The sequence below is a fragment of the Neospora caninum genome, chromosome XII (genome assembly GCF_000208865.1).
Source record: "Neospora caninum Liverpool complete genome, chromosome XII".
Classification (NCBI taxonomy): domain Eukaryota; phylum Apicomplexa; class Conoidasida; order Eucoccidiorida; family Sarcocystidae; genus Neospora; species Neospora caninum.
In genome coordinates, this window is record NC_018398.1 from 816997 (window position 1) to 839925 (window position 22929).

At 54.9% G+C, this 22929-nt stretch overlaps 4 protein-coding genes across 4 annotated transcripts; 2 read left to right on the forward strand and 2 right to left on the reverse strand.

Annotated features, from left to right (window-relative positions):
* Window positions 1–1416: 1416 nt before the first annotated feature.
* On the forward strand, window positions 1417–10286 carry NCLIV_061290 (putative DEAD/DEAH box RNA helicase; the record flags this gene model as incomplete). The annotated part of the gene is made up of 15 exons (XM_003885681.1): window positions 1417–2148; window positions 2669–2768; window positions 3077–3153; window positions 3718–3852; window positions 4426–4533; window positions 5128–5205; window positions 5749–6078; window positions 6380–6489; window positions 7158–7271; window positions 7667–7934; window positions 8161–8275; window positions 8494–8760; window positions 9197–9399; window positions 9532–9581; window positions 10064–10286. The coding sequence occupies 15 exons, from the start codon at window positions 1417–1419 to the stop codon at window positions 10284–10286; spliced, it is 2910 nt and encodes a 969-aa protein (XP_003885730.1).
* Window positions 10287–11060: 774 nt separating this feature from the next.
* NCLIV_061300 (putative nuclear movement domain-containing protein) lies at window positions 11061–13533 on the reverse strand (the record flags this gene model as incomplete). The annotated part of the gene is made up of 7 exons (XM_003885682.1): window positions 11061–11110; window positions 11584–11620; window positions 11890–11934; window positions 12353–12453; window positions 12780–12828; window positions 12948–13096; window positions 13446–13533. The coding sequence occupies 7 exons, from the start codon at window positions 13531–13533 to the stop codon at window positions 11061–11063; spliced, it is 519 nt and encodes a 172-aa protein (XP_003885731.1).
* Window positions 13534–15433: 1900 nt separating this feature from the next.
* Window positions 15434–17942, reverse strand: NCLIV_061310 (conserved hypothetical protein; the record flags this gene model as incomplete). Its single annotated transcript, XM_003885683.1, has 3 exons — window positions 15434–16880; window positions 17337–17527; window positions 17901–17942. 3 exons carry the CDS (start codon window positions 17940–17942, stop codon window positions 15434–15436), a joined length of 1680 nt encoding a protein of 559 aa, XP_003885732.1.
* Window positions 17943–20867: 2925 nt separating this feature from the next.
* On the forward strand, window positions 20868–21785 carry NCLIV_061320 (conserved hypothetical protein; the record flags this gene model as incomplete). The annotated part of the gene is made up of 1 exon (XM_003885684.1): window positions 20868–21785. One exon carries the CDS (start codon window positions 20868–20870, stop codon window positions 21783–21785), a length of 918 nt encoding a protein of 305 aa, XP_003885733.1.
* Window positions 21786–22929: the final 1144 nt, after the last annotated feature.

Here is a 22929-nt window from a genome sequence, read left to right on the forward strand (position 1 = left end):
GGAAAGAAGTACGTGGCCTCGAGAACGAACCGGACAGAAAACAGTGAAAGAGTATCTGAACGGAGAGACGTACAGATGAGTCTGTTGAGCACTGTCGGAACTGTAGCTCCCGCAAAAGGCGGATATTCCTGGATCTTCGCGGACGTTTTTTGACGGCGCGACCGCGACGTCAGAAGCCGAGACGCCTGTCGCCCTTCAAGGACATGTGCGTGTTCGGCCAGAGCTTCAGGAATTGGCGAAACAAAGAAGAGGACGGCGAGAAAGGACTTCCTGGTTGGTCACTTCGCGTGCAGAGTCGCGTGCCTTGAGAACGCCGCACAGGGGCGCGCTTGCCAGAGAAGACGGTTTTCCGAGAAGGACGAAAGCGCCCAAAGAAAAAAAGACAAAGGAAATCGAAGAGGTGCGCGGCTCGTCACTGGAGAATGAAAATGCGGGAATTTTTTAAAGCACTAGATGCACACACAGAGGGAGGAAAACGCTCACATGCAGTCGTTTGAATGTGTGCAGAGGAGCAACGCGCTCCTTTTGCGCAGCGAGCATCGACAACTCTTCCTCTCTGTAGCTTTCTCGATTGTCTGCCTCTTCAGCCTGCGTCGCTGCAAATCCGTTTCTACTTTCGCGAAGTGTTTTGCTTTAGCGCCCTTCTCTCTTTCCCTGTTTTCTCACCGGAAAGTGTGTGCGCTTCAGACGCGCAAGGCCGCAAAACCAACGGTCGCTCAACTGGGTAAGCTGATCCGCCCAGCGCATGCACGCGCCATCCGAATTCTCCTCGGATTTCTTCGCTGGACTCGGGCCCTTTGCCCAAAGTTTTCCCAGACTGCCAAGGAAGCGCCGCGAGCAGCTTTCCCAGTGGACTTGTGATGGCGGCGAGAAGACGAAGTTTTTTAGGTCTGACAGTGAATCTCTAACGAGGTCCGAAGTCCCTCTCCGCGTCCCCGCTCTGTGGGGCCACACGAGATCGGTTTTTTGGGTTTTTTTTACGCATACAAGATTGTCTGCATGCAGCTCTGTTTTTCGACGCCCTTACCTTAAAATATCAAACGATAATGTCCCGGTCAAGTCACTGAGAAGAGCTCCTGTCCGGGCGCTGAGCCTTCGCGTTACCGTTTGAGTCTAGGTCTCGGGATCGCGTCCTTTTTCTCTAGTCAAGCTTTCCTTTTCAGTTGTCCATTTCCCTTTTCTCTTTTTGACGTCTGTGTTTCTCTGGTCGCGTAGTGCAACAGGAAACGAACTAACGGCTAGCTTCTCCCGTCTCCGTAACCCGTGTGTTGCGACTTTTCGTCCCGGGATCCTTCGGTGTTCAGGACTTTACATATATCCACATATATATGTATATATATATATATATATATGGATATGTAAAGATAGACACTACGAAGGAAACGTATCTGCATATAGTTCTCCTCTGAGGGCACAATGGGGGGCAGAGCAGCCTTGCGTTACCAGAATGCGGGAGGAATCCGCGATAAGAGGAAACGGGAAGAACGGTTGGAACTGAACAGAAAGAAGAAGGCGAAGAAGCGCCAAGAGGAGTACGCCGCCGCGAGGCTGCCTGACATGCGCACCAGGGGAGACAAGTCAGCCTACGGACGCTCTGTGAAACACCCTGTGAAAAAGAACGGGCGATTGAGCGATCTCCAAAGTTCCTCTGATGAGGACGATGAAGAGGCAGACGAGGAAGTAGAAGCGGAGGAAGAGGAAGAAGAGAAAGCAGAAGAGGAGGAAGAGGAGGAGGAAGGCGATGAAGAAGAGGAAGACGAAGAAGAGGAGGAAGAGGGAGAGGATGACGAGGGAGAGGAGGAAGACGAGGATGAAGAAGTGGAACTGAGTGACGGGTGTTTGGACGAAAGCTTCGGTGAGGAAGAGTCAGATGAAGCGGAAGATTCCGAAGGAGACGATGGACAAGGCGAGAGCGGAAGTCGAAGAGGACACGCGAGGACCACGGACCCGGTAGACGGAAATCCGGTCGCACACGAGCGAAACCAAGGAGAAGACTTGGCCGTGGCTTCTGAAGGAGAGAAAAACAAGGTCCAGAAGAACAGAGAAACCGCTGCTCAGAAGCGGCAATGCGCGTATGTGAAACACAACGCGCTTCTTCACACGCAGACGGCGTGGGGGGATCTCCCCTTGAGTCGGCCGCTTCTCAGGGTGAGTCCACGGGGGCGCTTGATCTTCCTTTCTCTCTGCACATGCACGTCTCCGCGAGACCTTTACTCGATTCCCCCTTCACCTTAAACACGACAACGCAATTCAAAACCGATTTTCCTGGAGACAAAGCGCCCCTGAACCACATGTAGAAATCGTGTTTTCCCCCAACAGCAGTGCTCCAGCACGAAACGTGCCCCCACGCCTGTATATATATATATATATATATATTTATACATCATAGATATATGTGCCCTATATGTATATATATATGCATACAATATATATATATATATATATATATGCGTTCTGGCGCCAGCGGTTCGGTATAGGCTTCTCTGAGTGCTCGTTCGCGCCTTCACTCGCCGACCTGGCCGGCCACGGTGTCAGAGTAAGAGACTGGCTTTTTTGTGGGGCGCAAGCTTTGTTGGGCTTTTTTCTCTGGGCCGGCGAACTCGGACGCAGCGACTGCCTCCTGATTCAGCCGTCGCTTGCCTCGCCCGTTTCTGGTGTGTCTGTGTAGGCCATTCAAGATCTCGAGTACGCTCACCCCACGCACATTCAAGCGGCGTGCCTCCGTCCAGCTCTCGAAGGCCGCGATCTCCTGGCCAACGCACAGACCGGTCAGTTCGGCTTCTGCATCAAAGGCGCGTATCACTTCCGCTTCCCATTCATGTGTGGGGATTGGTCTGCATGCATGTGTGGGGGCGTTGGTGTTTCGACACACGTGGATGCGGCGCAAAACGTGCGGTGCAAAGTCCGCGTCATTCTCCCCGTTTGTCTCCTCGAGTTCGTTATGCCGCCGACGGATTTTCGCGCGAAACGCAGGTTGCGAGGAGGGGCCATGAAGACTGACCTCTTTGTAGCGCGAAGAAGCTGCGCTGCCGGTGAAGCCTTGCGGCGTTTTCTCGCACGAATGGCGTTTTTTCAGGTTCAGGCAAGACCGCAGCATTCCTTCTTCCCACGCTGGAACGGTTGCTCCATAGCCCAGGGGTTCGCACTCGCAAGGTGAGGAAGGCAGAAGGAAACGCCGCTCGCAGCCGGCTCGCCGAGGGCTGTCATATCTGGCTCTCCGGTCGGTCTTTTAACTTCCGGGGCGACAACTGTCTCTCGAGAGCCAGAATCGGAAACCCTACGTCTCTTCTCTGTGGCCGTGCTGCAGTGCAGGCCGCGGTCGATCCTGGCCGTTTGCACAATCTCGGCGCGCAGGATTGCGTTCGAGGATGGGGTCTTCCAGTTTCGGAAAACAACTCAAGAAACATGCTTTTCAACCGAGAGGGCTCGTGACTGTTGGGCATGTATCTGACTTGACTCCACGCCTTCGTGCTCTAGACGGCTGCGCGCCGTCCTGGGCGTCGTGGGTGTGGAGACCTCGAAACGGACAGGCGCTGTCTGGGGGTGTCTGTCCGGATGATCATCCTCTCTTCCTCCTCTCTTCTTTTCTCTCCTGTCCTGCGCTGCTGCGCGATTCTGCTGCCGTCTCTGTTTGCTCGCCGCCAAGCGTACGGAGTTTCGGATTCGCCGTTCTGACGCGTCTATTCCTCCGGAGTTCCGTTTGCTGTTGTTTTCCAGATGACGCCGAATGGACCCGCGGGCGGTTTGCGAGGGACGAAAGCTCTGGTGTTGCTTCCGACTCGAGAGCTGGCGATGCAGTGCGTCCAGATGCTTCAGTGTCTCTCCAAATATACTCCCGTTACCCACGCGCTGGTACGTGTGGCCCCTCTTCTCAACAGCCGGAACAACCGCCGGAAAGGCGCGGGACCGTGGCCTCCTCTCGGACAGGTGTCGGGCGAAACGGCTTTGAGTCGCAGTCCCGCTAGCCAGGAGAACGAGCAGACCGCAGAGGAGAGGCGCGCGGCAACCGGTCATACGACCCGTCTTTTTTGGATTTCACCGGATGTGTGCCTAGGCCGAAGCATAGAGATGCTGCGATTGTCGACTAAGGAACATCCAAAACAGTCCGGTTGTCCCTGTGAAGCTCCCGGCGCGTCTTGTCTCTTTCTTCTCCTCGCGGCGTTTTGTCTCCTGGCGCCTCACGTAGCCTACGCACGGTCCTCTCCGCGAGACCAAAGTGCTGGTTCGTCTCTTACCCTAAAAACACGGATTTCACATGCAAGCGGCGATCCTCGGCAAGTTAACATATATATATATATATATATATATATATATATATATATAAGTTTGTAGAGATATGGTTTAAGGATGTACGTTTACGTCTACACGCATGTATATTTCTTTCTGTATATTCTGCAATTTCCTTCGTTTCTGATGCTTCGCTAGGCTTGCGGAGGGATGACCTTGAAGGCACATGAAAACGCGCTGCGGCAACAACCGGACATTGTCGTGGCAACTCCTGGGCGTATTCTGGACCTACTGCTGAACTCACCGGTAAGGCGCATCCATGAACCGATACCCCATTTCTCGGCGGTAACTCACGCGTTTCCAGTCTCCCTGGATGCGCTGCGGTAGCCAAACGTTTCACACAAACAGCAAGCGTGCATATCCACATCTCTACATCTGTACAGATATAGGTGTATATGTGTAGATTGTACACATATACATCTACATAATGTGTGCGGAGGGAGATGCCTCCGGTTTGAGTGGGGATCGGCGCTGTGGTGTCTCCCCGTGGAGCTCTGTAGCGAGCTTGCGGAGGAACGCGCATGTCGACATCGCACAGAGGGGTAGGGTGGCTGGCGTCTCCTGACCGACTGCTCCTTGGACACTCACTTCGATAAGGAACCATAACTCCTAGACATGGATGACTCGAAAACCGGTTGACTGGTATGGAGCTGTCTGGGTGTGAAAGTTCCATCAAACCGAAAGCCGCTTCTAAGAACATTTTCACAGAAGCTGGTGGCCCCTGGAGCACGAAACGCGCTTTGAACGGTGCCTGTGGCGGCGCCTGTCGGATGCGAATGCGCCACACAAGTACGAGGGGGGAGACGCGAATCGTCGCTTTCTGTCTGCTTTCCTGTTCAGACCGTCCACCTTGAACTGCTCGAGATCATTGTCCTCGACGAGGCAGATCGGCTGCTTGAGCTCGGCTTCCGCGAGGAGGTATGTCGGAACGTGACAGGTTCACCCTTTCGCCGGGGGTTGCGCCGTTGACTGGCCTTCCGGCGATCTACCGGCCATGCTCTCTGTACCAGAGAAGTTCGGGCCTCGGGGGGGGGGGGGGGGTCAGGCATTCGACTTCTCGTGTGGCAGGACTTCTGCACGTCCTGTTCTTTTTCCGGCCGGATGACTCTGACGTGGCGTCAGTTGGAGAGGTTCCGGCGGAGGCGCTCTCGCCCACGTGTCAGTGGTTGGTCCCTCGCATGTGCGGTTCCCGGGGTGCGCGCCGTTCGTGTGGCCGCGAGAGCTGTTTCCCCCTTTGACTTGCTTCGCACGAAAGGCGTCTCGTCCCGCGTGCTGCCGCCTTATACCGGTGGGCGTCCGTACCGGGTGTGTCCATGCTCCGACTGTTTCTGGTCGTTCTTTTTTCCCTTCACGCTGGAATCGGCAGCCTGACTATCGGCGGCGGTCTCCTGCGCTTTCCCCTGCGTCTTCACTTTGCATCCGAGTGTGTTCTGGGGTGCTTTGCGCTTTTTGCCTCTTCAGATTCTCGCGATCCTCCGCCACTGTCACCGCGCCCGTCAGACGCTCCTCTTTTCCGCCACTCTGACCCCGTCTATTGCGTCTCTCGCCTCCCTCGCGTTGAACCGCCCCCTGCACATTTCGGCTGAAGCAGCAGTCGGAGACAGCACAGCGGACCGCGAGAAGAGCGGCTTCACCGTCACGTCTTTGCAGGCGGCGACCGCAGCTCTGAAGCAAGTCTCCTCCACGTTGGAGCAACAATTTGTGATGCTCCAGAGAGACGAGCATCGTGCACCGGCCCTTTTACACCTGTGCACAACCGCGTACACGAAAAACGTCATTGTTTTCTTCCAGGTGAGGTGGGCGCTTCCACCCGTGTGTCTGCGCCAAACAGGACGTCCAGAGGACTGTGCCGTCGACGCGTAACGGCAAAAGGAGCGACTCCGAACGCGGCTTACAAACAGGCCTAGGAGCCGCCACGCGCCACGTCCCAGCTGTAGATCTGTGCGGTCCGTCCACCGGCCTGTTGTCTTCGCGTTTTCGTGGGAACTCTCTCGAGTGGAGCTTGCATACTGGACCGTCTCGCTTGTCGCGCGGCGATTTCACAAAACCCAGTCTTGACCGCAAAGCGATTGTCGTTGCCTTTCTCCCACAGACCAAGCAGCTGGCGCACCAGACGAGTCTCCTCTTCAAGTTCATGGGCTTGCAGTATGCAGAACTGCACGGCAACCTCACACAGCAGATGCGCGTCGAGGCTCTTGAGAGGTGCGTCTGGTTTCCTCGATTTTCCCGCGTTTCCGCGACTGTGCGGACGGGTACTCCCCCCGCGCCCCCGACAGCCACGGCGATGTGTCTCCAAATGAAGAAGGCTCTCGCCCGGGAGCGCCGGTCCGGGAGCTTGCCCTCATATACTTCTCGTCTGGTGCCCAGGACGCTTTCCCTCGTTTCACGCGGCTTCTGAGCATGCAGCGATTCGGTTTCTTCCGCGGGACTGCTTACGGCCGTGCGCGGGCTCGGCTCGGACACCGGGTTTCGTAGCTCCTGGTCTTTCCGAGTGTCTCCTCTCCGAGCAAAGGTCTCCGCGTGTTTTGCACCCCGCTTTGCTCGCCTGCGTTTTCCGTTGCAGACTGTGCCCGGGGTTCCACATTTCCTCTGGCTGTACCGGTCTTGTGCACGAGTGGCGGTAGTCCAGGAAACGTTTTTGGCAATGTCTCTTTCATTCGGAAACGAACGCGTTACCTATAGTGCGTCATGGATGTTCTGTCCATCAGTTCGCTGATGGAGGGGGTCTGCGTACACTGGGCAGAATGGTGTCCGCGCGTTTGTTTTCTCATGTTGTTCAGAGTTTCTGTCTCCCTCGCGCGTAAGGTGCGGAACTGATTTCCGATACACCTGCACACTGCGGGAGTCTTTTGTTTTTTGGTTGGATGCAGATTTCATGCCGGGGAGGCGGATTTCCTCCTGGCTAGCGAGTTGGCGTCTCGAGGCTTGGACATTGCAGGCGTAGAAGCAGTCATCAATTTCAACGTCCCTGCCGATATTGACCGGTTAGTAGTCTTGTTGAAGGAGAATCCTCCCACAGCTATCTGTTGCTCGACACTTCCGCATGTGGTTCCTCGCTTCTGGTCGTCTTACGCCCTCGTGTCAGTGGCGGTTGTGGAGGGTTTTAGCAAAGGCAAGGAAGCTGTGATGGGAACGGTGATAAGATGCATGGGCAAGGACCGCCAATCGGCTTTGTCGTTTTTTCTTTTCGGCCCAGCTAACTGAGCACTCTGTCGCGGGGACCAAGACTAAGAGGGCGTTTTTCGGCGCGTGAGGAGAGCTGTGCGTGGAGGTGTGCTTTTTCCTGCGCGTCCGGAGGGAAGCGCCGAGCTCCCAGAGGTTCTCCGCCTCACGCTGTTGTCTCTCTGCCTTCTGTGGAAATCTGTCTCTTTGTGTTCAGGTACATCCACAGCGTAGGACGCACAGCCCGCATGGGCCGGAGTGGAGTTGCTGTGACTCTTTACCACCGAGACGGTCCAGAGCGTCTGCAGGTGAAGAAGCTTTTGCAAGCTCTGCGAGGCGGCCTCAACCAGTCCGGCGAGAAACCAGGCAAGAGCAGGAACAGCAAAGGCAAGGGAGACACCGCGCAGGACGGGAGCTCGGCCGGTGCGCCTCGTGTGTTTCAACGGAGAATTGACGCCGATAAGCTTGAAGCTCTCGAGAAGAAGGTATGTCGGCTGAAACACAAAACGGAGCTCGCCAACGAATGTGTGGGGGCCCGAAAAAGACTCGACTCGAGAGAAACAGTTGCTCGGTAAACAGGGGTGACAGAGTGGTGCGAGCCTCAGCGCCACAGCCAGCGAGAGTTGGAGCCACGGGGGCGCGACAGTCCCCGTTTTGGTGCGCTCGGCAAGAAGGCGCAGTGTGTTTCTGGTGAATGCGAATGCGCTTCAGGTCAAGTCTCTGCAAGGAGACATCAGCCGAGAGTTGAAACGCGAGAAGCTGGAGCGCGAAGTACGCCTCGCTGAGCTCCATCTACAAAAGGCAGAAAACCTCCAAACGCACGCAGGTACGGGAACTAATCACTTTTCATAAATACAATTAGTGAAAGCTCTTTCGATTTCCATGAACGGAGTTCTCCCTCTACGGAACTAGAGGACTCCTTCCGCTCGGAGCCGGTAAACAAAGACATTCAAGATCTAAACCAGTAGTCCAACTCGTGAGAGGGTTTGGTACTGGAACGTCTAGGTCTTGCGTGGCGTGCGCTTGCCATTTGTTCCACTGCAGATGAGATCTACTCGCGACCGATGCGACAGTGGTTCATGACAGCCAAAGAAAAGCAGCGGTTGAAGGACGAGTCGAAGGCTCTTGTCGGGAAAGACGCAGAAGAAAGGGAGGCGCTGGAGAAGGCACGCGGCGGCTCTGCAAAAGAACGCAGTGGCCAAGCCGCCAGTGAAGACGAGGCGGAAGAAGACAGCGAGGCTGAGACAGAAGACGCCGAAGACAACCGCTCGCTATCGGGCAGCGACGAAGACATGCACGGTGCCGACTCAGGTGAGCCTTGTGTACACACCCGCGAAAAGAAAACTACAGAGGCGGTCCAGGCTGTCCTCGCGCAGTTCTTATCGAGAAATCTTTTCGCAAACGACACAGCGGGCTGTCGGAAAACCGCAGTCTTCAGGGCGGTCGTCCCTGCGGCACTCTGCCGTCAGTGTGCCGTCAGCCCTTGTGGGAACAGGGTCGAGGGGCGGAGCCTTTTTTGGCGAGCGTGAGCATGCCTGATTTATTCGATGTGTAGCGTACTGGTCTGAGTGTATATACACTCAAAATGTAGGTCAATCTCTTTGGGGCGGGCAACCCCTTTCGTTCCCCCCACTCGCCCGTTTTGTGCTCCACTGAGCATTGTGGGAGTACGGCGAGCAAAACGATTCATGCTGCGTGGACGCCTGTGTTTGCCTGCCGTCACGGCCTCTGCATGCTGTCTGTACAGACGAGGAACTGCCGGACTGGATCACGGCGTGCAGCGACGACGGGCAGAGCGTGGAAGACGAAGTTGAAGAGCCGGCTCCAAAGAAGAAGAAGGCGAAGGCTGTGACAGTGAAGGAATTCAAAGTCGCGAAGCCGAAGGCGCAGCCGACCGGCGGGCACAAGGAAAAGAAGAAGCAGGAGAGGCTGACCCCAAAACAGCGGGAGGTACGCACGCTCTGAGAGACTTGAAAAACGTGAGAGCCCGAATATCAGAGCTGCATTCTCCGCCGCCCTCTCAAACTCTTGACGAGAGCGTTCGTGTCTGTTTGTGCCTGCGTCTTGGTGTGGTGCTCTCAGAGAATGAAGGAACTTCAGTTCATGAAAGCCGCAGGCCGCTCAGCCAAACGGTGAGTCTCTTTGGAGATTCCTCGGACACCTGGCATCCTGTCGATTGTGTTCTCAGTAGCCTGTCACCTGCCGCGGGGGGGAGACGGCCGCGCTGCACTGTCGAGAAACGCCTCTCTTTCTCACCAGACTGGAAGCGACAACCAAGCTAGCCTACGGCCGTGTTCGTCCTTGAAGGAATGCTTTCGTGCGTGATCCTTGGGCGCCTGCGCCGGTCGGGCCGAAGGCCGGGTCGCCGTCTCGAGCCGCTCCTTGGGGGGTTGTCCCAGGGTCTTTTCCAGAATCGTGGTGCTCTCTGCGTGCGTCCGCATCGACTACAGCCAGCGCATCTAAGTTGATTCTTGGTTATATATTTGGCTAAGCTTTGCCCTGCTGCACGGTCGAAGGCTGCCTCCCTGTCAAGGGTGGGCGCGGTCTCTTGGGACAGTGTTGCCTCTGTGCTGAAAAGACTGTTGCGCTCGGTTTGATTCCGCTTTGTCTGCAGAAGCCAAATGCCGAAGCGGCTGCGCGTGACTCACACTTCTCCAGAAGACGTCCACAGTGGCAAGGCGAGGCGGCAAAAGAACCAGAAGAAGAAGCACAGGCCTTGCTGGCGAGCAGAAGAATCGAAGAAGCCGCAGGGCGGGAGAGACGAAAAGAAGGAGAGGAAGGTGAAATCCGTGGGCAAAAAGGCCTTCAAATCAAAGGGCCGGTATCGACGCAGATAAAGGGCGTGCGGCGGTCCAGAAGAGTTGCGACAATCTTTGTGCCTACCTAGCAAAACTTCCTGTGCACGGTGCCGTCAACCGGATACACCGCAAACTGCTTCGGTGCCCGTTTCTGCAACGGTTTCAGCGGGAGTGAGCGCTAACTGGAACGTCCACGCTCCGTACGGGGCGATGCCAGTCACCTCGACGAGTCAAATGTGATGGCCGGCTCGCCATACAAGTGTTCGGTACACCCTCAGAGACAGCGCAGGTCACTGGGAAGCCTGTTGTGGAGTCTGCCTCAGCTGAAACGCGACTGAAGGCTTCGCCTAGAGGAGTTTGACCGACGGAGCGACTGTCGACGCAGGAACGATAGGAGGCAACCTCACCCCGTCGTCCTTGTGCGGCAACAGCCACACACAGTCTCTTGCGTATCCCGAGAGAAAAAGACATTCGTGCAGCGGGTTTGCAGAGTCCAGACGACTCGCTGGTGCACACTAGAGAGACGCGCAGTCAGTGGGGCGCTACGCGGTTTGAACGAGACGGCTCTGTGAGAAAGCGGCCCACAGTCAGTTTGCTTGGCCGCGCCGCCAGGGCGACGAAAAAAGGCAACCGTTCAGGGGACACGACGGCAGGCATAGACAAAGCAGAATCAGACTACGGCGCGGCCAGGGGATCGCGTCGGACTCGACGGGTCGGTTCCCCAGCACGGCCAAGCGCCTTTCAGTGGACGAAAAAGGAGAGTTGGCAAAGAGTCGCCAGGGCGAGAAACGCGAGTCGAGTCGGGGCATGAGGTCACTTGTACGACACGCCGCCCATAAACGTCCGAGGGTCCGGAGCATTGCCTGAAAGGAAGCTCACAAGAGCACACGCAAGATGGCACCTGGCTTCTCCGAGTCCCAAGCGTACTGGGAATGCCGCCGGCGATAACCTGTGCTGGCTCCACCATGTTTACAATCCGACACGAGACTACATTCTTGTGAATGTCATCTCGTCTGAAGGTACGAAGAGGCATATACTGGTTCAGAAGAAACACACTGCCCTCCAGCTCCATCCGGATCCCCTAGGCGACCAGTTGTGTGTTTTCCTGCCGCCACGAAGACTGCGGCGCGGGCTCGGGTCCCCATACACCTCTTTGAGGCGCCGCGAATAAAAAGCGACATTGTAGTGCCTAGAGTACTGAATATGGCTCCAGTTATGAGATACAGACAGCCAAGTTAGTTCGCGCAGGAGCGCCTCTGGGCATGTCTTTGATCACCGAGAGCCAGCCCCAGAACCGGGACTGGTTCCATCTAGGCGGCAACCCCAAAGGACTCACCACTGAACGTCGCTCCGGAGAAGTCGAATCCAGGATTCTGAAAACATACACAGAGCACCGAAACACCAGAGATCGACCCAACAGCGCCGTTCTCGGTGCACACAGCTGCGACGCTTTTCGGAACCCCAAAACCACGGACCGCCTCTCACGTCAATGCAGAGCTCATCACTTCCAGGGGTCGAACGCGATTCGACAACTTTATCGGTGGATCCAAAAAGAAAAGGTTAGCGCCGTGGCAGGCGCCTGCCACGGCGCTAACCACGTCTTGGCACGGATGGGGAGTGGCGCCAAGAAGAGATTCCTCACCTCCTCCTGGAACCGTTCCAGCATCAACTTCTTCTGCACTTCTTGCTGAATACAGCACATTCAGACAGGCCAAAAGATCCTCAGGTTGAGCGCACAAACACACGTGGTCCACTGGAAAGAATCGGAAGGCCCATGGATACCAATTCGGCGGTGAAACCCCATGCCACGAGGCCTCGCACGTGAGGCGCGCAAACAACCCAAGCAAAGCCCTGATGCGTAGTCTTTCTTTAAAACGCGTTAATGAGGGGATCTCCATGCAATCAACACGAATTCCGAAGGAGAGCTAGGGGGGGATCACCATACGTCACATGCCTGCTCCCAACTATTCATTTATGTGCACGCCTACCTACCTACCTATAAATATATATATATATATATATTCATGTGTACATGTAGATACACATCTGGGACCGGATCTCTACGTGAGTATCTGGGTTGTGTCTTCTCTCGCGACTCTGCTCACCTGACTGAACGGATCAAGAGTGCCGCCATGGCCCTTCAGTGCGGCGTTCCATACTTCGCCCTTCTTCATCTTCACCAGCAGAATGTGAAGTTCCCCGTCCTCTGAAAACAATTGGCCAGACGCACGGGATCCTGACTTCCCCGAGGCACACGGCGCGAGCTTGCGACTCCGCTCGATGATCTCCGGTAGCAAAATACCCATCAGTGCTAGGGGACTTGCAGGCGCAGGAACGCCAGGCGTTTCGCACCAAGCTGAACCAAGGGCACTTGATTCAAAGGGAAAGGTCTTCAGGTCAGATGCGTATGGCTTGTCACAAATTGGCAGCAGAGCCTAGAAAGACGTCCAGTCATGCAAGCGAATGTGACACGAGGAGTTGGAAAACCTGCTGAACGGCAAAATCTTTCACTTTTCCGCGTTGCGCTCTCACCGATCATCCACAGTGACGGGTCCACGTTCACGGTTGATTCCGTCGGTGCCTAAGGAGAAACCAGAAAGAAAGAAGCTTGCTTTGACAACTTGACAAACACCAACGATAGTGCCGCAGTGGCCGACCAGTGCACATTCTTGATCGCGACCGCTCTTCATAGAGACATACTGAAAAGAGAGGCGGTTTGCCTTTCAAGCCGACGGTCAACATCGTAGGCGTTATTTTGATATCCAGATCCTTTGCCCGCGCGCCTTCCGGCGGCTTCAGGTACAGATGAACTTCGTCCAGTGACTGCTCCCATTCGTAGACAAGCCGGCCTGCAGAGAACGGCGTCGCAACGAGAGAGGTTAGCCGCGTTGCCATGTTTCAGTTGAACCGTCAAGACTGATGGTTCGGTCCAAGAAGGCAATCGAAAAGTAAGCTCGAAATCCAAACGGCCATTTCCCCCGTGGATGAATGGATGGATGTTTGTCGTTACACGAGTAGGGGTATGGGGTGTAAAAAAGGTACAACACCTACGTACACGGACGTGTAACTGTCGATGCACAGGTTCAAAGTACATCTACATGCAGACACCTGCAGTCGAGCACGTCTGGGAGTCGGTAGGGAAGCACGAATAAGGATTTTGGTACTCGAGATCCACGCGGGATGGTGCACTCAGCACACCTTGGTCGTAGAAGGGGCGTCGGCCCTTTGCAGAAGTTTCTGCCTTCTTCAATAGAGAAAAGTCTCCGGCTTCCCCGCCGACGGGCATCATCTTCCCCAGGAACAAGTTTCTGCGTTTCGGCGCGCGGGAGGAACTTGGGCATTGAAGGCAACCCTCGAAGAAGAGGCCTTGCCGCGGAGGCCCCGTGACGTGACCTCGACTACGGCGACGCTTTCCTTGCTGTCTTGCTCGGCTGGTTGGCGTGCATCGAAACCCACGCCGCGAGGGCAGTTGGTACGACAGCAAAGTTCCCACCAAAATCTCCACGGGGTAGCGCCCTCGTTTATAGCTTCAGAACCTGGATGTCAAACAAAGCAGCAACTAGGACTGGGACGGACTATGCAGTGCTGCGCATGCGGTTTCGATGTCCGCTGCGCAGCCTTGAGCAGCTGCAAAGCGAAATTCCTTACTGCCAGAGGAAACAAAGACTGAGTTTCGCTCCACAAAGACGAGGGGGTGAACACAGACCAAAAATGAAAGCATGCCTGGGTGAATTATATCAGGCGAGCAGTTGACACGGGGTTCGGGCACCTGCCACAACGCTGCATGCCGGTAGCTGGTCGTGGCGGATGGCAAGGCAACGGATGGGGGGGGGGGTTCCTCCGTGCGGGCGGTTTGAAGATAGATACCAGCCTGGGCAACTTGGCAGAAGGCTTGAAAACGCGGTTCCTGGATGCTGGGAAAGGGGTATCCAGTGCGTTTGTGGGTACAAACGCTTGATCGCGCCAGGCAGGGTCAGCACACACGAGGGCCAACCCAGGAGCCTGGCGATCAAACCAGAAAGGGTGACCCGCGTTGGGCGACGTTGTCGGGAGTTAGCCGACCCACTATCTCCAAGCAAAATCGAAGTTTTCAAACTCCTTCTACGCGCATCTTTTTCAAATAAGCAAATTGCAAAGTGGCAACAACGCGGCAGATCCAGCAGGGATGTTTGCCTGGATTAAGGCGGGCGTAACGTGCACCGGGGAACAGCAGTGCGTGGCGCTACAATGCAACAGAATGTCACCTCGGAGATCCCCTTCCAAGCGAACATCCAGAATTGTGCTGAATGCTCGAAGATCGCTCGCGTCCGCAAAGTGATTGACAGTCTCGCCTTTTACAACATCTCTTTGCTAATCCAAGTGACTGCTTTCTTATCCATGTCTCTGTGATGGCCGTTCATTTGAAGGAGTGACAAATACGTTGGTGATGCAACATTGGTTAGCGCTAGAATACGGTTCATTCCCAGAGCGTCATGGTTGATAATGGATGAACTTGGACTCCCCTTTCGAACGTCACGAGTTTTTGCATGAAAGCCAAGGTTCCGCCAATGGTGGCGTTCCGATCCACCAACGCTGGAAGACTTCCACGGAGAGCAGAGTCCGTCTTCGGGTATGGACGATTGTCTGAAAAACGCCCGTGTTTCAGCTCTCCATCCACGCAGAGCGCCGCAACAATGCCTGAGCGTCCTTTAAATAACGTCAAAACGTCACTCAGCCACCCTGCTGCGGAAACTCCCGTAGAGCCCACTTCAACAGGGGCCAGACGCCGGATCAGGACTTTGGGACTGAGTCATGCTCATCCATAATGACAAACCGATATACCTTTTGGAAGTCTTGGGATTAGTCCGTCCCGTTGCATGTGCATTGCGGTCAAACGTACCACTGAAAAACCCGTGCTGAACGCACGTGTAAGTTCTTCGTACCCAAGCGTACTCCTTTTCCCGGTCGCGCAAGATCCCAAGAAAACCAGGCAATCCACTGCTCACCTGCTTTAACCTGTGGGGCATATCGTCGAGCATAAGCTCTTTTCATAGCAGCTGGCGTCCCCTCGAACACTGTCACCAACACGGCCTTCACATGCAGCTTACCTAGTGGATGAAGGAACGCTTACCATACAACTGCGTTCCATTCGCTTTTCTTCCGTACGATCCGTAGCTACTTCTCTTCTCTCCAGTTGGTGTCGCCTCTTAGCTACTCAAGAACCCCCGAACCAAAATGGCTCGGTTCCTGAGCTTCATCTCACAGGCATGAGGGAAAGCAATCTTGTTGGCATTCCGCAGCTGTGCGTTAGAGTTCATGAGATGGTCCCAAGTTGCTACTGTTAATAGTCTGGATCTGCCGTGCTGGAGCACGACTGCCCTCCCCAACAGCGAAGCGTGTACCGCCTCTAATTGCGATTCATCACACGCTTGCGAACATTCCTCTTCACGATGCCGCAGATATTGCTCGGGGCCGTCTTCGTTAGGCGGACCACGCTGTGTCGTCTCCCGCGCACCTGCGTCACCATCCGCTTTCTTTTCCCCCCGGCATGAAGTAGAAGACGCGGCACCGCGTCTGTCAGATACAGTATCGCCTGCCTCATGGCGCGCCAACGCCAGCGAAGGAGAGTGACGAAGCTTCAGCCTTTGCTGCGCCTCTCGGCACGCGACGCCCAATACGACCCCGTAATGTGCCTTACGGCCTCCTTTGAGAGCAGGGTATCCCCCCTCAGAATCGTATGGAACAATCAGGAGCCACCCGCGGCGTATAAACGAGGTGATCTGATTCCACGCATTAGTGTGGAGAAGAAGCGTCTCTCCATCCGCCTCAGCGTGCGGTTCGCCGTCAGCCGTGTCACCGTCCGAGTCCTCACAGGGGGCGAATTCCACCGCTGTCGCGTCAAGATGTGCGCCTATTCGGGCTAGCCGAACAAAGTCGTAAACGCTGAAAACCTCGCCGTCCATAGAAATCCCCCACTCTCTCGACAACTTCAATAAATGGTCTCCTAGAGCGACAGCACTAGTCAAGGCCGTACCCCTTGCAGCTCCCGTGCTGGGGACGGGTCGGTCTGCGTCTTGCCCCGTCATCGCAAAGAACGTAGACGCCATGCAAAGGGCACTGACGCCGCACGAAGGCCCAATCTGTCTGCACCAAGGCACGTTAAGCAGCCTGTACGTCCAACCAGTCCGTGTGAACCCCGCAGCGATGTTGTCCTGTTCAGCCGCGGGCTCGGACACACTCGAGCTGCTCGTTTCCGCTGCCTGGGGCAGCAAGGTATTGCCAGTCGTGCCGCTTGCCTGAAAGTCTCCCAGGCATTCGCTTGCCCGAGTGGCCTGCGAGCCTTTTGTCAGCAAATCCAGAGTAGCAGCCACTTCCACACAGCGCTGAGACAGCGGGAGGCGCTCGGGCTCTGCGATGCATGGACCCACGCGCTTACGAAACCAGATATCTCTGCTTGAGGTGTCTTCACGCGGTTGCTGGTTTCCGGAATCCGAATTGGCGAGTTGTCCCAGCAGACTTGCTTCTTGCATACCCATGGCCCGCTTTTGCTTGTTCATCAGATTCCGGAGCGTGGAAAGCATTGCCTCCTGTTGATGCGAGCTCAAGCGGGAGAGGCATGGACTTTCAACCTCCGCAGCCTGGCACCGCTGGTAGCTGCAAGACACAGAAATGCATCACATGTGAAGTGGTTGGATGAGGTACTTATACGTAGAGTACCACCTGCGGATGGTAGGAGACAGCCGGTCTCTACAGATCGCATACTTCCCCGATCGACAGTCACCTATACTTGCTCAATGCTTCTCACCATAAGACCTGCTTGCAATAAAACACTTCACAGCGCTACCGCAAATGCATACACTACAGTCCCAGCGGAATGGTTCAACAGAAATCAGTCGCCCCTCCTCTGATGGAGCGGGAACCGCGTCACGTGTATTGTGTGATTTGTCGAGATGGTTTGGACGCCATACCAGTCAGCAAAGCACTTCAGTCCTCAGGCCGGCTGCTCGTTACTACGAAACGAAAAGTAGTTTTCTGCTGAGAGCCTCAAAGCCGGATCCACATTCGCTGCGGTTGTGCCTGCGAGGTGGCCACTAAAGACAAACAACTCACCCAAGTTTCGTGTAGAATCCGGCCGCAGCACGGGTCCACAAAACCACGTAGTCCGCCTTCAAATCTACAGCGGCCACCGCCTCCACCATGCGCATGAGAAGTTGTCCCCAGCCTTTCTTACGAAAACGGGCATCTACCACTACGTAAGTAGCCGCGACATATCGCGCCGGGCATCCGGGCAGTGAGCAAGGCTGCAAAGGGCCAGGCAAAAAACAGTCCAAATCAGACGCGCATTCGGAGGCACGGCTACGCCCAACATCATAACGACGCTTGCATGACACATTGGCGCGAGAAAGTTTGCACAACCACTTTGGCAACAGGATTGAATGGATCTCAAAACACAGTTGGATTCTCGGTGAGGTGCTACAAGATGGCATTTCCGCCGGAACCGCACAGCAAAATGGGTGCGAGAAGATCCCCGCCTGGAGACAGGACCGTGTGGATACCACAGTGGACTAAGAGTCACCGCCAACGGCGCGGCTTGTGGAGAGAAGACAGGTATCAAAGTGGCAGAGTGCGCGGCTGTGATATGTGCAGTATATCGTCTTCTCGCTAGTAGCTCACCAGCAGCCTCGCGTGTCCGACCACAGACGAACCGGCCACCATCAAATAACTGCATGGAAGGGTATACCCTGATATGGTTTGTGTGGTTGCCACGGAACTGCACAAGAACTGTTTGAGTGCGACACAGTTCTGTTCCACGTGCGGAGGCGACAGTGTCGGTGATTGCGGGTTACTTGATAGGGGCCCCAACCCTTGGTCGCCGCCTTCAGCGCTTCTCGTCCACAGGGAAGGCCACGCTGTCGTCAAGATGGGGACAGCCTGAGAAATCCAGTTCTCTGCCCGCTGGCCGTCCACGCGGCTTCGCCGAGCCGCGCCAACCATCGATGCGGAAACGCTGCCGCGAAGGTCTCCCTCCAGCTCTTCTCCAGCGTGGAACGCAGTGGCGACACTCCAGTGAGCACCTTCTGACGGCGCGTGCGCGGAATGCCAATCTGCCTCATTCTGACAGCGTGTTCTCTCGCTGGGAGTCAAAAGAGAAGCCACCTCGACTGCTAGATGACAACCCCCGCCGGAGGGATGTGGAGAACAGGTTACATGTCCATCTCTTTTTTCTGCATATTCAGGGTTCGTGGAATCTTGCGCGCATCGTTCATGGCCAAGTCGCACGCAGAAGACACGACATGTGTTACCACTAGAGGTGTCTGCCAGCGTGTCCATTGTCACTTCGGTTTAGAAACTTAATGTAGCTGCCCGTGCTCTACTGTGCCCAATTAAAGAATCCTTCTTCGAAGAGAACTGCCTTTATGTGGCTCTCCGTCGGCCAGCAAAGGAAGCTGGCAATCAATCACCGGCTCACAGGACCAGGTCGGTCCGGCGCAGCAGCTGCCGGCATCTCACGGCGCGCGGGGTCGTAGGTTCGCTTCTTGGAGCATCTGGGCAAGCGGAGAGTAGATAGGTGTCGACTTTCACTCGGTTCCCTACGAGGTGTAGTCAGCTTAAGGGTCATTTTGCGGCATTTCAACCTGCTTTTTTCCCATTATCGAATCAACTGAACGGAGAAAGTTAACAGACTGACGGACTCAAAACGAGAAAAGCAGCTGAACCGTAACAGGGGCATACACTTGCCGAACGCTGTGGAGTACACAAACTCCCAGGTCCGATGTCCGTATGTCTCCGTCTCGACGCCAAGTGTGACATCCGTCAGCACTGCGGTCGTCAGCCAGCAAATACCTTCTGTTTCTGGCGGAAGGCGTCGCAGCATTCGGTGCATGATCGGGCACAGCACCACTGTACAGAGAGAAAAAAGACCTGGAGCCGGCAGGGACACAAGCCTCCACGGGTAATGCGTGAAAACAAGCACACAGAGGAAATCGGCGACTGAGAACCAAATACCTACGGGCCCAGCACAATGGACTCCTCCGTCGTCAACAAGTTCAAATGCAGGTTTCGGGGCCGTGATGGACGCTGCCTTGCGTAAACGTCTACTACGCGTCGAAGATGTGTAGATGCACGCGGATATTCTGTGCAACAAAACTTGGCCACAAGAAAGGTGCGTGGATATTCACTTAATTCTTAAACAGCGACCTAAAGTAGCTGAGAAACACCAACGAACAGCACACCGTCCCCGAAACAAAAATTCACAACAGTGTATGAAAGTAGTATTTAGACATCAACAAACAATTCTGTTTGCGAGCGATAAAGAAGCGCATGCGAGAGACTGGGGCATTGAGTATGAATCGAGGCACCGCACAGCTTTTCGCCAATATTTCTAGCGACTAGACAGGGTCACGTGACACCACATTGCCGACTTGGGAGGGGTAACAGGCAACGCAGAATGGAAGGGACACTTTTATGAGAGGAGACGGGCTCTTGAAAAGACGTGAAACGAGATTGGGGCGCCCAACGATGTGGAGAAGCCTGAGACCAAAACTGGAGACCGCGCCCTGCCCTGTCGAGCAGCCAACCCACGCTGGCAAGCGGCGAGCATGCCACGTGCAAGTGCCTGCGCGACACCACAGGACGCAAGGATTCATGGCGGATCGCAGTGGTTTCTCGCCCTTTTTGTGGTTATTTTGTTCTGAAGGACGCAGATGACGTTGTCTTCAATTTCATAGGTAAGGATACCCGCAACAGAGCAACAGGTTGTGCACTGGTCAGCGCCGGTCGGGCATCACTTTTTGGTTCCAACAGGCGCACTCGCTGCGATTTTCGGATGTTGCAGGAGGCTGTTTCACATGCTGCGCGAAGAAAAAACTGCGCTCTTGACTCAAGAAAAGCGGTACAATCCTAGTCTCCGTACGTGTGACTCTTCATTGCGGGTGCAAAATAAATACCCTCGTAGGAGTTTGATTTTCATTGTTATGCAGTGGCTGCGCGCTGGGATTGGCTACCGGCTAGTCGCGTGGGAGATTAGGGCTTCGAGCCTGTTCTGTGGCATCTGGAAGCATTTACGCAAGTCTGCGAAAGTACCTCAAGAGCAGAGGCGGACTTCGCACACTCGGACCACTCATTGCAGCTGCTGTTCCCCAAACTCTGGTGCATCTTCACCCGTCTACCGTTTATAAGTTCAGTGCGTCGTTCGAATGTGATACATGGTTTGTGCAGGTCGCCTAGAGCGTGAAGCGAGACGAGAGAAGCAAAGCAGGCCAATTGCTCTTGATCTGTTCTTTCAGGGGCATCCGTAGAGCGCTGGATGTCAGTGGTCACCGTCAAAGGCAACGCGACTTGGAACGCCGGTTGTCCACGCCTCTCGCAAGATTGTTCTCTAGAACGAGCAGGCCCTCGTCCCGTGGAGGCGGGTTTTCCTACACTCAATGAAGCTGTGGAATCTGAGCGCGGGAGGTTGCTGTCTGTTCTGTCCCGAAGGCGTTTACCCTTCAGTTTAGGAAAATTGGCGCCAACTAACATCTTGTTGGCTCCAGACTCTAGCGAAGAAGCAACCGCCAGCAAGCGTTGTTGCGTAATCTACAGGACCGGAAAGACTTCTCAGCCACACTGGAGTATTGAGGTGTTGTTGGGACCAAAAAAATGGATGAAATTGACGTGCGCATGACTGATCAGGGAACAGAACCGGACCAGCAGTTGGGCCGGGGTCCCTCAGTGGTTGAAGAAAGGCAGGACATCAAAACGGAAACAGGTGGGCAGGAAAATAGTTCGGGGAGTCAAGATGGGTCTCTTTCAAGGACAGAGGATGACAATGGAAGGGATGAAGTTTTAGTGAGCAAGGAAGTGACAGTTCTCGTTGTAACAGACGTCGACAGCGGCGACCGAGTACAGAACAGTGGACTGGAAGCGGATAGCCGACACGAACAGGAAGAGGAAGCGAAACATGTACTCGCGTCCGAAACCAGAGAAGAGGTACAGAGCAGTCAACAGGAGGCGGATCGACGGAGAGACGAGCAGAAGGCGGTAGCTGAGAAAAAGCAAATCGAAGCGGCTGGCGTCACAGAAGACCCACAGTCTGCACCACAGCGCCCTCACGATGAGAGCGGCCGCAGTGACGAGAGCGGGACAAGTGTAGTGATGGACTCATTAGAACGCGCCTTTGAAGCCATCCGAGGGGTGGCGCAGTGTGTCAGTCGAAGCCTGGAAAGGGTAACCCAGGAGGACTTCCGTGAGAACGCGAGACAAAACATTCATATGCTCGCAAGGGGAAACGTAACACCTTTGGAACAGTGCGTATCGAGCCTGCTAGGAGAGTGCTCAGGGTTGAGTGAGCAAGTATTTCCATGTGCGGCGACAACACCAGAGGCAGAAGATTCGGGCACTCCGAAGCCGCCGCCAATTGTCATGGTTGTAGACACACCAGCGGGCCCGTACATACGCGTCGTGCCAAACTGTTTGGTGGATGAAGCCGTAAAGCAGGGACTTGTCCAAGAAGAAGATGTTCAGCTTCAGAGGGAGTTTCCTTTTTATCAGTCCAAGCAATCCCTACAACTGGCGTAAGCTCGTGAGGCGAGAGAGACTCCCATTTACGCACCACTTTCTCCAAGGAAGAATGCGAAGCGTAAACACAGCAATTCTGTGTTCGGAGACGGCGATGGGAGCCTCTATTCCAGTCCCGTCTTAGTGGCAGGTGTGCGTTCCTTCATATATTGAGACCTCTTGCTAGGACACCCGTTCGTTTGCGACTTTGTGATTGTGGCCCGTCTCTGGCCTTCTGTGGAACGTCTTTGCGTTACGATGTTTGCCCAAAATCCAGGTCTTTGTTCATTGATGAAGCTCGCTTATTTGGGGCGAACGTGAGGTTTCAGCACGACAGCGTGCGGGAACCTCCCTTGCTGCGGCTGACCTCCTCTGTCACATCCGTGACCCCTATCCAAATTTCCCCCCTCACAGCGCACGCACATATCTACTTGCTGGGCGTGGCGAACAATGCCGCAAGTAGCATGTTTCACGGGAAATCATACTTGAAATAATCTGCTCCAGAACTATGGTACTTTGGATACTACGCCTTGAGTGCCACAAAATTCGGATTGTTAAGCACTCTTTGTCACGATTCTGAATTAGACCTGGCTGTTGTGGTGCACTGGTGCCTGCATCACTCGTAGGATTCGTGATTTTTGCTGAAACACTGTATCACATTCTGCATCCCATCTGATCGTGATTCACCTTCTGATACGTAGCTTTTGCTGGAGCTGGAAGCTCTACCCGGGCTAGGTTTCACATTTAAAGTGCTCATCAGTGGCGCTCCACTCTGAGAATCCGGGACAGCATGGATCGGGCAGCTCAGTTCTTTCTTCAGAGCCCTGCATAAACCAGTGACCTTACTCAACTAGACGTTACACACAGACGTTACTGATCCCAGAAGGACATTGTAGACTCGCCCCAACAAAGGTGGTTTCGAAAATTGTTTCACTCTCTTGGCATTTGCTCGTAGTTCTTAGCGCGGAAAGAGAGCTTTCTTCAATGCAGTTGTCTCCTCTAGCGGAACGACATCACCTGCATACGCCCATCAGACAGTCCGTATCATGTCAGCCGTAAGGCTGCTCAAAAGGGCTTCTACGCACTCGAAGGTGGAATACCTACTCTCGGTAGGCAGGGCATAGGTATAAGTAGGTAGCTGCTTTCACCCATAGTTTGTCTAGCA